The following is a 15,842-nucleotide window of genomic DNA, read 5'->3' on the forward strand; positions in this document are numbered from 1 at the left end:
GGGGGGGGGGGGGGGGTCTTCTGTAATTAGAACAACATATTACTCCTCTTTAATTAGTGCATGAAAAACTTGATCACTTTAGTGATGTGACCCATAATTATCCAAATCAATGACAGCCATTATACTTGAGCCAGTGATTTGTTACATGATTTCATTTTATTTTTTATAAGAGACAATTTTATTGATAATTGAAATTTACAAAAGGAATATAATATCCCTGATGATTACAAAAGACCTTCCCAATTTACAATGAGGGAAGTATAACTATAGAAAGTAAAAATATTAGACAGCTTACACCAAGATATAGCTTGGTAAACAACATTGTCGAAGAGTTTTGTATAAGTGTGTGTCTTTTCCACGAATATTCTTTGATTTCTTTCTTTCCACATATTCCAAAAGAAAGCCATGATGAAGTTTTTCCATAGAAGGCCTTTTGCATTCTTGAATGGGTGATACGTTAAGGCCATGTCCAATAGATCCTTTACCTCCCTTGAAAATGTGAGATGCCACTTGAATATATTGGAACTCATTGTCCAAAAATTCTGAGCGTATGAGCATTGCATAAATAAGTGGCTTTGTGATTCATTTCCTTTCTTGCATAATGGACACCAATTTGGTGAAAGAGTAAAGTAAGGTATTCGTTTTTGAAGATTGTCGCTTGTGCTAATGACTTTATGCGCTATTTTCCAAAGGAAGAACTTCACCTTTTTAGGGTAATGTTCTTTCCATACTGTCTTTGCTAGTGTGAGATTATTGCTTCTACTTTTTCCCCTATGTCCATCATCAAGGATTTTGTAGAGAAGACCTTGTCAGTGCTAATGAGCCAAGTTAGTGAGTCTGCTTCATTTGACAATACTACTGGGGCAAGGTCAAGGCTTAATTTAGCCAATTCCATTGCTTCGTTATCCTTTAAATTCCCAACAAACTTCAACGTTTCTTTGTTCGTGGCTTTTTTTGCTATGAGAGAGCTCGTACAAAAGTGGATACCGTAGGGCTACCTTGGTGTTTTCAATCCATGGGTCGGTCCAGAATGATGTGCTTCCTCCGTCACCCACCCTATGGCGAATCCGGTTGGTGACGAGGTTTTGATGTTTTTTTATGTACTTCCAAGGCCCTTTTGTAAAAAATGGTGGGGTTGATTTTTATCTGATGTAGGAATATATTTAGCCTTTATAAGATTTCTCCATAAGACATTTTCTTTGAGATGATATCTCCATATCTATTTTGCGAGGAGAGTTTTGTTCTTCTTCTTTATCGAGAAAAGACCGAAGCCTCCTTTTCTGTTGGGAAGTTTGTAATATTCCATTGAATAAGGTGTGTGCTATCTTTCCACAAATAGTTCCTGAATAATCTTTCTATATCCGAAGCCATTTTTTGTGGCATTTTGAATAGAGACATGTAGTAAGTGGGGAGGTTGGATAATGTGGCTTGTATTAGGGTGACTCTTCTGCCTTTCGAAGTATAACATGATGATCATGTTGACAACCTTCCTTCTATTTTTTCAATAATAGTCTTCCAGAAGGAAAAAGATTCGTGGTTTCCTTTGAAGGTTAATCCTAGGTACATATTCGACCATTCTCCTTTTTTACAACCATATATGCTACCAAATTCTTGAATAATTTTTGTGCTGATATTGATGCCTATAATCTCTGTTTTTGGAGATTGATATTTTGTCTAGAGAAATTTTCGAGGGTTTTTACTGTCTCAACCATGTTTTTTATGGAGGAGACATCTGCCAAGTAAAAAAAGAGGCTTGTATCATCTGCAAACTGAAGTTGATTGATCTGCAAACTGAAGTTGATTGATGCTCAAGTCTTTGTTACCATTCTGGAAACCATTTACCTAGCCTTCATATTCTATTTTTGTTAGTAGGCGACTGAGGCAATCCATTACCATGATGAAAAGAAAAGGGGATAGTGGATCCCCTTGTCAAAGACCCCGTGTGGCATAAATCTTCCCTCTCAGTCTTCCATTGATGATGATGGAGAAGTTTGTAGATGAGATGCATCCTTTTATCCACCTCCGCCATTTTGAGGCAAATCCTTTTGCCACAAGAATGTTTTCGAGGAAAGTCCAATCAACCTTGTCGAAGGCCTTTTCCAAGTTAAGTTTGATGACTACACCTATTTGTTTCTTTCTTTCCCATTCATCTGCGAGTTCATTTTCCACGAGGGATGCATCAAGAAGTTGTTGCCCCTCTACAAAAGCTGTTTGTTTTTCGGTAATTGTGAAAGGGAGAACCTTTTTAAGACGTTTTGATGATATCCTTGCTATGATTTTATATAGTCCGGTCGTAGGACTTATGGGACAAAAGTCTGCATGTGGGCATCCAGTTTCTTTGAAATCAAACACATGTATGTTTCGTTTAGGTTGCCATTGATAACTTCATTTTGAAAAAAATCTTGGAACTCATGATATTAGCTCTCATAAAGTTCTAACATTTTTGAAAAAATTCTGAGGTAAAACCATTTGGTCCTGGAGTTTTGTACCGCCTTCTCCACCTCTTCTTTGGTGAAAACAACCTCGAGGAAGGCAGCTTGCTGTTGATCAATAGGACTCCAGTCAAGATCATAGGAAAATTCGAAGAGGGCATCATCCTTTGTATATAAGGACGTGTAAAAAGACAAATTCTGAGACAATTTCATCTTTGTTTTATTAAACTTCTGCCTTGTGTCGATAGAATTTCCATGATAGCACTCTTTCATTTCTTTGTATCCATGATACGAAGAAAAAATTTGGAGTTTATGTCACCCTCCTCCAGCCATCGTTTTTTACATTTTTGTTTCCAAGATTGCTCTTCCTTTGCTGCCAATGTTATGCTTTCATGAACTTTTTGTGTGTGTGTGTGTGTGTGTTGAACTAGTGTAATAGAGTCACTTTTCTCAATCTGATCAATGAGAGCAATTTCAGTAAGTAGTTGGTTTCTTTTTCGGGGATACAACCGAAAATCTCCTTGTTCCATTTCTTTAAGACTTCTTTTAGTCTTTAAGTTTGTTGGTGAAATCGTGCCCCGACCATCCACGGAGGGACCTATTCTTCCACCAGTAGTCTACCATTAGCAAAAATTTAGAATTGTCCAGCTGCATTTTCTCAAAGCGGAAGGGCGACGGGCTCATTTACAGCAACTCATGGAAAGTATAATGGGACGGGCTCATTTACAGCAACTCATGGAAAGTATAATGGAACAATGATCAGATATAGGTTTATTCAGTCTTTTGACACCGACGTTACTGAATTTTTCAAGTAGGCCTTCTATGGCTAGAAATCTGTCGACAGTATGATTTACATTGGTCTTTCTCCAATTTCTTGGTTGAAAATGAGCAGTGAGTATCAAGAAAATAGAGAATGGAAAACCTCTTATGCTCAATTCATTAGGTTGGGTTAGAAGAGAGCTGTATCAGAGATGTAGTCCGAAATTCTGAAGTACTTAATGAATTTAATATGCACTTGAACATGAAAAAAATTACTGTAAACATATTGGCGGACGAAAATTAGGCTATTGTGTATATTACACCTTTTTTATTTCTTTAACTTTCGATTGATTGATTTCTGTTACACAATATGCAATAATAAACCCCCTGGTTTGATTTAATGATCACTACTCATTGTCTTCTTCTTTCTCTCTGTCTCTTCCCTGAAGCTAATGAAGGATTAAACTCTCGCACACAGTTTGAAATGCAAAGCTTTCTTTTTCTTCTTCTTTTTCCCCTCATTCATGTATCATTGTACTAGGGGTTCTTAAATGCAGGTCCTTGGAAGCGATCAATCATTTCGAAACTGGATGTTTACACAGTATAAGAGGCTCTGTGACCTGCCGTCCTTTAGAGCTTTAGCAGATGTAAGATCTGCCCTGGAAGGAATTTTTGAATCATTTTCTGAGTTAATGAACAATGAAGATAGTCAAGTGAACATCGATGAGGAAATTTCTGATTCCTTAATGCATACCCGTCATAGGAGTGAAATTTCCATGGAACTCTCTGATAAAAAGAGAAAATTGAGTCATTGTGATTCCGTTGAAGATGGTGTCAATGACAAAGTTTCTGGTCAACATCGTTCATCAATTCCTCTTGAAGGCAAGCACACCACATGTTCTGATTTGGATACTGGTAGCTTGAGACCCATGGCCTTTGAAGTTCGGGAGCCGGGAGGTTGGCTACATGGCAGTTTGCCCCAGTCACAGGATCCTTTGAGCAAGCACGATCATTTGTCTTATGCAAAAACATCAGTAGACCTGCAGAGCAATTCTCTTGAATGTACAAAGAGTTCAACTGATGGGAATCAAGTTTCAAGTGTCGATCGCAACTTTCCTGCTCAGAGATCGTCTACTGGAGATGTCAATAATGATCTTGTGCCTCCTAGACATCAACTATCAGTGCCATGTAGTTCTACAACTTCTCAGAGTTTGTGGTTTTCTGATGGAGATCCATCAGCCATGGATATCTTCTCTGCCTCTAAACAATTATGGGTGGGTCTTTTAGGTCCTGATGCATCTGAAGCTCACATAAGGTATCAATTTGAGAGGTTTGGTTACATTGAACATTTTTTGTTCTTTCCATTAAAAAGGTTTGCAGTAGTGGAGTATAGTCACATCAATTATGCAATAAGGGCACGTGAATATATGCGTGGACAATTTCAGTGGTGTGTAAAATTCATGGATATTGGTTTAGGGACTAGGGGTTCGACCCACGGGGTTGCAATTGGTTCCAGTTTGCATGTTTATGTTGGAAATGTTTTGGGCCACTGGGTGAAGGATGAGATTCTGCATGAGACAAGGAAAGTGCTTAACAAGGGCCCATACGTGGTCTCTGATCTTGGCAGTGAGGGAGCATTGCTGATGGAATTTGAGATTCCCGAAGATGCTGCAGTTGTAATGGCGCATCTCAGACAACATCGTAGGGAGAAGTACATTCACTGGCCACCTTCAAATTCAGGACAAACTAACATCGCTGCTCCTTATTTAGATAGTGGAAGATCTTCTTGTGCCCCTACTGGTGGTAGCATCAGAAGTAACAATCCTTCAAACTTGTCCAGTAGTATGGTTGGGTCACCTCATGCTCCAATTGTCCCTGAGAGTCCTAACTTCAGGACAAGAATGTCAGAGCTATCTTCCTTGCTCTACACGCTGCGTGCAAAATACAACATCAATCAAAACTCGAGTTACTTTGAAAGCTACATGTCTGGAGGGTGCAACACTTCCATGAGGGAAGAAGACAGAACTCCTACTAGCACTCTCTGGGTTTCTTTCCCAAATTTTAGTTCTCCTTTTGTCACTGATGAGGAGTTGATGAAGATCTGTAATCTTGCCATCACCAATACTGGGTCTGTTGTCAGGATGACTCGAGCAAGTGTACAGGTGGGCGGTGGTTGGTTTGTTGAGTGCAGTAGTGTGGATGCTGCAATCACGGTCTTGAAGAACCTCCGTGGTTGTCCTGGAATTTTCCTTCGAATAGAATTCAGGTTTTTCCCACCCGAACTTTATCTTGCTGTTTCCTTTTGGTAGACAATCTTCTCGTCATATTTCAGGAGCTGCTAGTTTTATTTATTATTCTTTTTGGTCGTCCTGGATTTTTCCTAGATATCTCCCCCTACCTTTTCTCACCTTTGATTATATTCTTAAAGCATTTGAGATCTTTCTATCATGTCTAGTGAGCTGTTACTTCTTAAATTCAGTTTACACACAGCTGTCTTCTATTTTGCTTGTTTCTTGCTCCTACTTTATATCTGTTGTTCAGGTTGCATTTCGGCTGTCAATAAAATATTTATTGTGTATTTGAACAGTAAACCAGGAAGGTTCCATACAACACCTTTTCTGAGGAGCCACGATAGTTGTGCTATGGAGCATCCATCTCCTAGAGTATTACATGAAAATCGTGCAATGCCTCAGCAAGGTGGATATTCATATCAGTCAAACTGGGCTCCTTCTGGTCATACAGAGATATCTGAAATAGGAGTCAGAAAGACCGATGCTTACGAAAAAAGCGTGCTGATAGATCATCCACAAGGTGATATCTACAGATGGTGGCTTTTTTCTTATTCCCCTCTTCCTTCACTCCTCCCCTTCACACATTATATTCTGCTTAACTACAAAGCAAAAATTGTGGAAACTAATTAAATTTACTGCTTTTTGGTTTAATATTCTATTTAGGTGGCCACATAGTATCTGGAGGTATTCCATGCTTGCCCATATCAACAATGGGGCCTCCCGCTCCACCACCTCCACCGCAGATTCAGCCACCTCCATTTGTTCAATCTCCATACCCTCCTCCAAATAGTTCTTGGGATGCAAGGGGTTTAAACCATCCTTTGCCTTTAAATCCAATCTCACCAGGTGTTATGCCTAATACATTCCCTGGTAATTCTGTGGCATGCCCTCCTTTTTTACCTGCTTCTGTGACACCACTTGCTCAGATACAAGGAGTTCCAATGCAGCAGCAGCATCTAGACCATGTTTTTCCCCATCCTGTTGTTCCGCCATCAATATCATCTCTTCCACCTCCCCAGCCCGAGATGCCTCCTCCCATGCCTCCATCTCCCCCACCATTGCCTCACTCACAACCACCTAATATTCCTCCTCCACCCAGTTCTCCTCCGCCTCCACCTCCACCCCTAACTGCCACTGGAACAAGTGAAGTGGAAAGTAGTAGCCAGCCTGTCCAGTATCAATGGCAAGGTGCCTTGTGTAAAAGCGGGGTTCAGTACTGTACAATTTTTGCAAAAAGAGTGGATTCACATACTTGCAAATACTTCAATGCTGGTCCAGAACCTTTCGAGTAAAAACTCTGGTCCCTCTTTTTTCTCTTCCATTTCAGTATCTAATTTTTTCTTCTTCTTACTAGTGCTGCAAGTGTTTTACTTAATTCTTGGTGTAGGTGGCCAACAAAATTAGATATGACCAAACGTACAGATTTCAGGCATGTGAAGTCGACATTCACTAGCACTTCACCAAATAAAGTAAGTACCTCATTCTTAAGATGAAGATCTTTCCCAAGGGAAAAGTTCAAAAATTAGAAACAAAAAAGAAAAAAAAAAAAAAGAAGCAAAGAAGCCTCATATATTATTGCACAATGAACGAGGCCCCATGTTGTTTACTTCAAATCTAGTAGAGATGCAAGACCCTTTTCTCTCCCGTCATTTGTTAGTTGTGCATTTCTTATTTAGTCTTCGCTTTTAACAATCCTCTTACTTTTTTTTCTCAGAGGGAGATATGTCAGCTGATCCCATCTTCTGGTGGAGATCATAAAGGAGTAAGCACTTTTGCACTTTATATTTATATCAATTTCTTTAGTTCTTTGGAAAAAACTGTAATCATCTTCTCAGTGGTTTATGATCTTTTCCATTTGAATGGTTTAGAGGAAAAAAACATGGCTGTTTATTCATTGAATATGCAGTATATTCTAATCATACCCTGTCATCTTGGCAGTTCCAAGATTTTGTATCATATTTGAAGCAGAGGGATTGTGCGGGAGTAATAAAGATACCGGCCACTAAATCGCTATGGACTAGGCTTCTCTTTATACTTCCATATTCACAGGACTCGTGTTCTCTTCTCTCAATTCCACCAGGTCCGCCAGATAGTCTGATTGGTTTGGTTCTTCCGAAAGAAACAAACTTCGAATGGGTTTGAGTATGATTGCTCACAGTCTTGTGCCAAATAGGGGAATGTGGAGTAGTTTTATATCTCAGACCAACGAGAGATTGTTAATATTGTATGCAACATACAAATTTTGACTGTAATTTTGAGGAATTCTCACTGTAATTTGATCATCTGGGTCGGTGATGCCTACTTTTCTTGAAACTAATGGCTTTTCATGCTCACTTTGTAACCTGTTTGAATGAAATCTAAGAAGGTTCTTCGAAAATAAAAAGTGAAATGAAAATGCATTCATTGACAAGGTGAATCAACTATATATCCAGAAGAAAGAGAATAAAATCTGATTCAACACTCAAGGACATGCAAAGCAGCAACGACTGTAAAGCAAACTTGCTTATCAAGCAATGTGTAATGCGATTCGTTTCTTGTTAAATTTAAAATATAAATGTTCACTAGATCTGTAACATTTATCCTAATCTAGGGATAAAAATAGTTTTTTTTTTTTTTTGTCCAAAATATCTTTCTGTCATTTAATGAGTATTCTTGAAGATCCCGATGCCGCTCGTCAGAGGATTCCAAATTATTACATAGCCAAAGAAAGGTATAAATTACGAAGCCAGTAATTCCTCGTCGTCCTCCTCCTCCCTCAGCTTGGCGCGCTCTTCTTCCTTTCCAATCACCAACGCACTCATCTGAATACAGAATGTCGAATCGTTACAACCAAGATGGAAACAAGGGTTTAAGGAAAGACCAGAAGAAGTACATCCCCAAGAATCAAAATCAATCTTCAAAACAACTCCTCAACCCTAAACCTACCCTCTCCGCTTCTTTCAGACATTCGCTCCCCAAGTCATCCGATTCTGCTGCTGTAAGCACTGCTGCCGCCCCTTCATTGAGTAGGATTCAGATGGGTGTGAGTGGAGATTGGGTGTCTAGCAGAGTTAGTGGTGGTAGTTTCGTGAATTACTTGCCACAGGACGAGGCCGTTGCCTCTGGTCTTCGTGCTGAAGAAGGAGCCTTGGATCCGGTGGAATCTCAAAGAGTCGTAGACCTTTCGAATAGAGAGCTGTCTCGGCTGCTAAAGTTGAGTGCTAAAGAGTTTTGGACGGAAGGTATTTGGAAAAAGTTTCTGAGCGTGTGCTTCTGATATTGATCACCTTTCTGATTCAGTAACAATTAGTAGAATTTGCGGGCATGTTCATTTTGATTCTGCTATTGATTATTCTCATGTGTTCCTGTGATTCGTTTTATGGATAGAGACATGAATTACTTATACCGAGTATATTGTGGTGATATCAAGCAAATAATGCTGGAGGATTGTCTTCTTATATCCTTCCTTAAAAGTGCTCCGTAGGTGGTGCTTGTCTCTTGTAGGAATCCTTAACTTTGTCATCTGATTTTGATGTATTGACAAAGGTGACGATAGAAGTTAATCGTCCACCCATCATTTGATTTCTTGCAGTGGCTAGGGATACATCCTTGCATGAATTTCTCGATAGCTTCCTAAAATTCAGGAGTAGATGGTATGATTTTCCACATCGTGGAGCAAATGGAATAGTTGCAGGGATCATCATTGGAGAGTTTGAATTATGTCGCCGTGTTTTCATGGTATTGTATCGCATGTAAGTTCCACCACTAAGAACCGAGTTATATTCACATTGAACATTACTGCATAGTTGAACGACTAGCCAAGTTATATTCAGGTCTTCCAATAGGGATCCTGGAGCGCGAGCTGCTGATAGTCTCAGTATAAAAGATCATGGAGGTAATTTCACTATTTATAGCTTAAGAAATCATTTTATTCTTTTAGCATGACCATAAACACTATCTATAATTGTTTATCATATTACTTATAATTGGAGATGAGCTAGATGAAATGTGATGCACCTCTTATGGGTCTGTTTCAACATGTTATGGTATGCAGCCAGCTGAATGTTGGTGCATGTTTATACAAATATTTACTAGCAGGTTTTTCAAAGAATCATCAGGCTTTTATACTTTTTGTCTGATCAAGAGAATATATTATTTTGAAGAACCGCAAATTTCTCTTAGGATCATCTGGAGAATGAAACTGAGTTTATTAGTTTGGTGATGGTAGTGCACTGTTGTTCACTAATTTTTTATCTAGTCCTCCTGCAGGGAAAAAAGTTGCTTGACCTTCCAAAGTTACTTGATATATGTGCTATATATAATCACGAGAACGAAGATCTAACTAGAATACTGGTAACCATCTTGCTCAGTAGCGCGTATTGGCTCTCATCCTGTAATGATCATATGTGATGTCTCCAAAGTTTTTCACTCTACCGCTTTTGGATGATGGTCAACTAGTTCAAAATAATTCACATTTATATGGATACAAGTTTGGAGTTTTTAGATGTTATATTGGAGCATTTCTCTCCAGCAGATGTCATGGTGATTTTCGAGTTTATTAGATTTTTAGAGCAATTATCTCTCTAGTAAAGATAGAATACAAGAAGAAAATAGTTGTTAATGAAACCCACACTGATTATTATTTTCTCTACTGATTGCAGAGTATTAAGGTAAGGGAATAAAAAGAAGAAGAATAATAGAAATTTTTAGCTGGTTTTAATGGAATGCTGTATGTTGTGCTTCTATGTAAGTTGAAATAGCCTTGAAGGATTCTCCAGTTTGACAATGTTTAAAATACCAGCATAATATTCTCGAAAGTTAAAAGAAGCGAGACACTGGAAGTTTTTAGCTGATTTTAATGAAATGCTATATGTTACTCCTCTATTTTTAGTTTAAATTTGAAACTGCCTTTACACATTTTCCAGGTTGAGAATGCTATAAAATCCCAGCTTAGTATTCATGAAAATTTACCATCAGTTATATCTCACTTCCTCAGCATCGTCTCTATGATGCATCAAAGGTGCAACTCATCTCTTGAGGTATTCTTTTAATTAATATGTCGCGTTGATAGTTGATGTTAGAGGATATGCTTTGCAATACCCTGTTACGGTTAAAAGTTAATTGGTCTTGTATACTTTTTTTTTTTCTTTTTTCTTTTTTCGTTTTTGATCTCTTTGATGATAAGAAAGGCACGAAAATTGGATGAAAGAAAGGGTATCTCCTCCTCCCAAGCCGAGGGGCTTACAAAATATTCTCTTGTTAGCTAGCACTACAGAATAATAATTACATGATTGATTATCAAAAGATTCCATGAAACTAGTGAAGGACTTTTCTTTGTCATTGAATATCCTATTGCTTTCTCTAAATAAAAGCTTCTTTGGTAGACACGACTTCAACAAAAAAAAAAAAACAAAAAAAAAAAACAATTTCATAGATGATATGAAATCACATCGGAGGGGGAGAAAAGCTAAACCAAACCAAGGAAAATTCCAAAAAGTTGTTCCAATGGTTATATGGGAATTAAAAAAAAAAGTAATAAAAAAATGTTATAGGAGAATTAATACAATAATTGTTGCAATGAAAAACATTTTTTCTCCAAGAAAGAACCACTTCTATAACTAGTGACGGGATTTTCTTTGTTATAGAAGGCACTATGGTACTCTTGCCAAAGAGACCAAAAAAAAATGCTCTTATGAATTGAAGTCAAAGGATCTTTTTTTTTTCTTTCGTGAATTAATCCACCATAGTTAGGGAGCGTTATTTATATGATACGAGAAAAAAAAAAGATCTTGGGAGTTTTATCTTTAAACCAGAAGTTTATATAAAGGCCTTGGATACTGCTGGTAGGTTGTTCAGCTTAGGTGTCTGAAAAGTGCAAAAACTATAGTGAAGATGGTTGATTTGGATGTTGCCCAAGGGGAGGTCGAAGCCCTCGAGAAGATTTATATCCAACACTTTAAAGAGCATGTGGCTTAGACAACATGGAATGAGGATAAAAAGGAAACGTGGAAGGTGATAATTAGTTCTTCAGATGCCAAAACTTATCTCCTAGGCCCATTGTTCTGCGAAATGGAGTTATTAACTGAACTCAATCAACTAAAAATTCAACTTCTCAACCCTGAGTTAAAACTCTTGGCCTCGAGGAATACATAAAAAATAAAGATACAATGTTACACAGACAAGCACTCATTCGAGGTTGAATACTTGTGGGTGAATATTTTCTATTTTTCATTTGTGGGGGACCTTTGGTATGATTTGGCTGCCGCTTTATAATATTACTCAAAGAGGCACATGTTTCACATTTCACTCTCTTGCTTCACCACTCCAAGTGGTATATCATTTTATGGAATACCATGTGCAAATTGTGATGACCTAGAATTGAACTTTATTCATCGAGGACATCTCTCCATTTTCTTAATGCAGACTCTCATCTCCACCAGTAGCCATGAACACAGTAAGCTTCAAGCTGACTTCTTGGAGGTAGGTGAACCTGAACTAGGGAAAATGTTGTATATTAGGTTTACGCTCTCTCTCTTGTGTGTATAAGTTTGTTGCATCATGAGAAGCTAGTTATAATATTTGCTTATTGTAGTGTGTTCTTTCATTTGTTAAAGAGTTTTCATTTACAACACCAACTATAAATGTTTGCATTTCTCATGTCATTTTCAAGAATGTAGCTGCCTTCATGATTTCGAATGTGGGTTTCTTCAAGGAATTAGTTGCAACTCAATTTGTTAGGTCATAGTTAAAATACTCAATTAAGCTAAAAATAATAATTTTTAATGAAGAAGCCGAGCCTTTATTCTAACATTCTTTGATGCAAGGGCAGATACCTGTCTGTCACTGTTTTGCAATTACTAACATAATTTTCTGGACAGGTGATTGATTTTATCAATGATGCAATTGTCACTCTGGACTCTTTCGTTGCTGCATACAGACTGGCAGCCATATTCTTCTCCTCTGCTGTTGAAGTGAGGTATTTTATAATCGGTAAAAGATTCTGGTGCTGAATTTCCAACGATGAGAAGTTTGTAATTGACTTCGAATATGAACTCTCACTCGCCCCCCAATTGATGTTAATCCTGTTTTGCAGCTGCGGAAATGAGGATTTACTCGGAACTCTTGCAAGGTTGCATGATATACTGCTTCCATCTTTACAGCAGGGTTTCCAAATTGTCTTTGTGCCCCAAGAAGATGATATGGTGTCTAATGTTGCAAAAAGTTTGAAAATGTTAGCATTAAGAATTGTGAGTCTTGGTTGGAAACTGCTGGAAATTTGCTATCTAGGAGATGAAGTGTTTGGAAAAGACCTCCCTGTTCCAGTCTCTATGAAGATGTTCCCAGCATCTGTTGAAGACCCTGTCATAAGAGCAGATATCTTGATTCAAACTTTGAGAGAGATCCATGGAATCTCGCAACAGGTTCCAGATAAACAACTTGGTCAAACATTTCTTCAGCATATGGAAAAGAACCACTCCATAATTAACAGAATCAACAGTTTACGAAACAATGGTAAGTTTTCTCGGAGGTAGTTGATCAAATATTCATTAGGACTACAAACATCATGCTAATAAAATAAGAGCGTAACGTTATTGGCTATTTATATTACTAATTAGACATGCTTAGGATAGTTGACCATTAGACCATAAAACGTCTTATGCATGGTATGTATTGGATTTAGTTCCAGTTGCATCATGCCAGTTGCACGATCTCAATGGATGAATATCTTGAAAATATTTTCAGAGGGATCTCTGGAATGAACTTTCGTTTTGACTGATCTCTCCCATTTTCTTTCCTCGCTAGAAATAGCTTTATGACATGAATTGTGTTGCCTATTTCTATTCTTACAGGATGGATTTATGTCGATGATGAACAATTTGATTATCTATCAACAATAGTTATGTGTATCCCAACATCCAATATTAAGGATCCATCTCTTTCTAAGACCCCTGTGATGAGACACATATCAGAAGTAGATGAAGATGCTGCAATGTTGGAGTCGAAAATCTGTCAAATAAAGGATCTTTTCCCCGAGTATGGCAATGGATTTCTAGCTGCATGTCTGGTAGCTTATAATCAGAACCCGGAAGAAGTGATTCAACGAATCCTTGAGGGGACTCTTCATGCCGATCTCCAGTCCTTGGATACTTCCTTAGAAACAATGCCAGTGCCCAATTCTGGTACGACCGCTAATGGTAGGAATGACAAAGGTAAAGGAAAACTAATTGAGTCTTCGACAGTTGCCTACACTGACCAAGTATCTGGATGTAAAGAAGATATACCGATTGAAGGCCCTTCAGTTTCATCAGCTTCAGCTGGTAGATATGTTCGAAAGTCCAAAGATGGCATGCCGAACTCTCAGACCCTTGATAGTAGAAATGAAGCTGATCCAGTGAGAACTGCAGCTTTAATTTCTCAATACGAGTATGAAGATGAGTATGACGATTCTTTTGATGATCTTGGTATTAGTATAGCAGAAACAGCTACAGAAGATAATGGAGACTTTGTGGGTCGAAAGCCGAGTGCAGATTTGGGTAACTCTTCGAACTCAACAACTGCAGGTTCAGCGCGAAGTGCTCCCAACCCAAAGTGGGGATCTAGAAGACGACCACAATTCTACGTCAAGGATGGTAAGAATTATAGTTACAAAGTAGCAGGTTCGGTGGCAGTTTCCAATTCTGAGGAGGCATCCTTAGTTACTCAAGCTCAAAAAGAACTAATTTATGGACTTGGCCGCGGAGGCAACTTGCCCCTCGGAGCAGTAAGAAAGCTGACAGAGTCGGAGCAGGATAGCCCACCCGATGTTTCTGCAGTAGATCCAAGAGATAATGGACGCAAGTCCTGGGGCAGAGGAAGGAGGGAAGGTGGAAATGGAACAGCTCCAAGCGTTCCAGAAGAACAAGGTAAACAACCAAATGTGGCTGAGGTCTCAGACAGGGGCGGGAGGGGCGGCAACAGAGGCCGAGGAAGGAGGGGAGGGGGTAACCATCACAGGAAGGACAGAGCCATGAATAAGCATTTTGCTGGACTGCAGGGTTTCTAAGTTAATATGTCCGATCACTGCAGTGTCTTTGTTCCCTTGAGAGCCCCCTTCACCCCAAGCAGTACCGAATACTGCAATGTCTTTTGAAGATTCAAGTTTGCGAAGATGTTGACTTCGCAAGATATGGCAGCGTAGTGCAGTCTACTTCCCTACGGAAGGTCGATGATCAAATGTACAAAACATGTTTCATAGGGCCATACATACTCTGGCCCGTGTTTGAGTTTCAATTTTGTAGCTGTCGATATTATTTAGCGTTACTCACTTTGCGACTAACTCGAACTCAATGCAGAACTAAACAAAAGAGGATCTTTCTAATTTTTATCCTGCAACTCCTGAATTTACCGTATAACAAAATGATTGTAGTAGGCACTCTTATTAACAGAAATGAAAATATACGAAGGAAAACAATGCTTGAATCGAAACATGTCCGTAAGTCATAGAGGGCTCCCTTTACACGGCAATAGCCTTTGAACTGAAATAACAGGCCCCAAAATTTATGAAATAATAACCCATCGTCTAAAAATAGCAAGTTAAGTGTTAAGTGCGAAGTAAACTTTCAGCACTTATGAAGAGGGCTGGCAGCATAATTCGAAATTAACAGCCCGAATCATGAACTGCGAGTAAGTAATTATGGTTCCTACCATTTTACAATCTCTGAAATATAATAGTCCAACAGAAAAGTGGAGGCCGTCACCAGGCCTTTTAACGGCACCTCCTCAATATTTAATTCATTCAAGTCACAATAAATAAATTCTACCGACTCAGTCGCCCACGTTTACAGCATAGTGTCCAATGTTTCTGCCCTGCAAAAGCGAACACACAGCAAAAGGATTAACCAAGCAGAAAAAACCAATAAAGACGGATATAATTCTATTGAAGAAGACACGTTCAACAATGTTTACCCCAATTAACTTTAGGTTTAGGCATATCATAAGATACCATCTAGATTAGTAACTCATGGCTCCTAACCGCCACCAAAATGGAATTATATTAACTAGTTTTCAGAAAAATCATTTTAAGATTCTGCAATATTTATCTATAAACTCCACAGCTACTATAACACGCGCATGGTTTTTGTTCCTCCGATGAGGAACTAGAAAAAATAAAAAAACAAAAAAAAAATCCTATCCTAGTCATTTGCAGAATCTACCTCAGCTAACATTCGGTTCTTGTTCAACAGCTGAGTCCTAGCCTTATTGGCAAATGAATTCGGCGACTTGAACATCCTCTGTAATACCAAAAAAAAAAAAAAAAAAAAAAAAAAAAAAAAAAAAAAAAAAAAAAAAAAAAAAAAAAAAAAAAAAAAAAAAAAAAAAAAAAAAAAAAAAAAAAAAAAAA

General features: G+C 38.3%; 2 protein-coding genes across 2 annotated transcripts in view; one reads left to right on the plus strand and one right to left on the minus strand.

The window, feature by feature from the left end:
- LOC111446220 overlaps nucleotides 1–14,761 on the plus strand; it is a 17,429-nt gene extending 2,668 nt beyond the window's left edge. Inside the window, exons 3-17 of the mRNA XM_023084937.1 lie at nucleotides 3,749–5,457; nucleotides 5,779–6,002; nucleotides 6,146–6,770; nucleotides 6,870–6,951; nucleotides 7,197–7,244; nucleotides 7,421–7,621; nucleotides 8,208–8,703; nucleotides 9,054–9,213; nucleotides 9,295–9,356; nucleotides 9,720–9,814; nucleotides 10,387–10,500; nucleotides 11,885–11,941; nucleotides 12,340–12,437; nucleotides 12,555–12,973; nucleotides 13,312–14,761. Of these exons, the coding sequence (XP_022940705.1) occupies nucleotides 3,749–5,457; nucleotides 5,779–6,002; nucleotides 6,146–6,770; nucleotides 6,870–6,951; nucleotides 7,197–7,244; nucleotides 7,421–7,621; nucleotides 8,208–8,703; nucleotides 9,054–9,213; nucleotides 9,295–9,356; nucleotides 9,720–9,814; nucleotides 10,387–10,500; nucleotides 11,885–11,941; nucleotides 12,340–12,437; nucleotides 12,555–12,973; nucleotides 13,312–14,504 (5,583 nt within the window). The 3' untranslated portion in view covers nucleotides 14,505–14,761. The remainder of the gene's footprint in view (nucleotides 1–3,748; nucleotides 5,458–5,778; nucleotides 6,003–6,145; nucleotides 6,771–6,869; nucleotides 6,952–7,196; nucleotides 7,245–7,420; nucleotides 7,622–8,207; nucleotides 8,704–9,053; nucleotides 9,214–9,294; nucleotides 9,357–9,719; nucleotides 9,815–10,386; nucleotides 10,501–11,884; nucleotides 11,942–12,339; nucleotides 12,438–12,554; nucleotides 12,974–13,311) is intronic.
- An 89-nt stretch (nucleotides 14,762–14,850) lies between these two features.
- Nucleotides 14,851–15,842, minus strand: part of LOC111446786 (interferon-related developmental regulator 1-like) — a 5,537-nt gene continuing 4,545 nt past the window's right edge. Inside the window, exons 12-13 of the mRNA XM_023085738.1 lie at nucleotides 15,655–15,732; nucleotides 14,851–15,307 (exon numbers count right to left, since the gene is read on the minus strand). Of these exons, the coding sequence (XP_022941506.1) occupies nucleotides 15,266–15,307; nucleotides 15,655–15,732 (120 nt within the window). The 3' untranslated portion in view covers nucleotides 14,851–15,265. The remainder of the gene's footprint in view (nucleotides 15,308–15,654; nucleotides 15,733–15,842) is intronic.

This window comes from Cucurbita moschata, unplaced genomic scaffold (assembly GCF_002738365.1).
Source record: "Cucurbita moschata cultivar Rifu unplaced genomic scaffold, Cmos_1.0 Cmo_Scf00008, whole genome shotgun sequence".
Taxonomy (NCBI): Eukaryota; Viridiplantae; Streptophyta; class Magnoliopsida; order Cucurbitales; family Cucurbitaceae; genus Cucurbita; species Cucurbita moschata.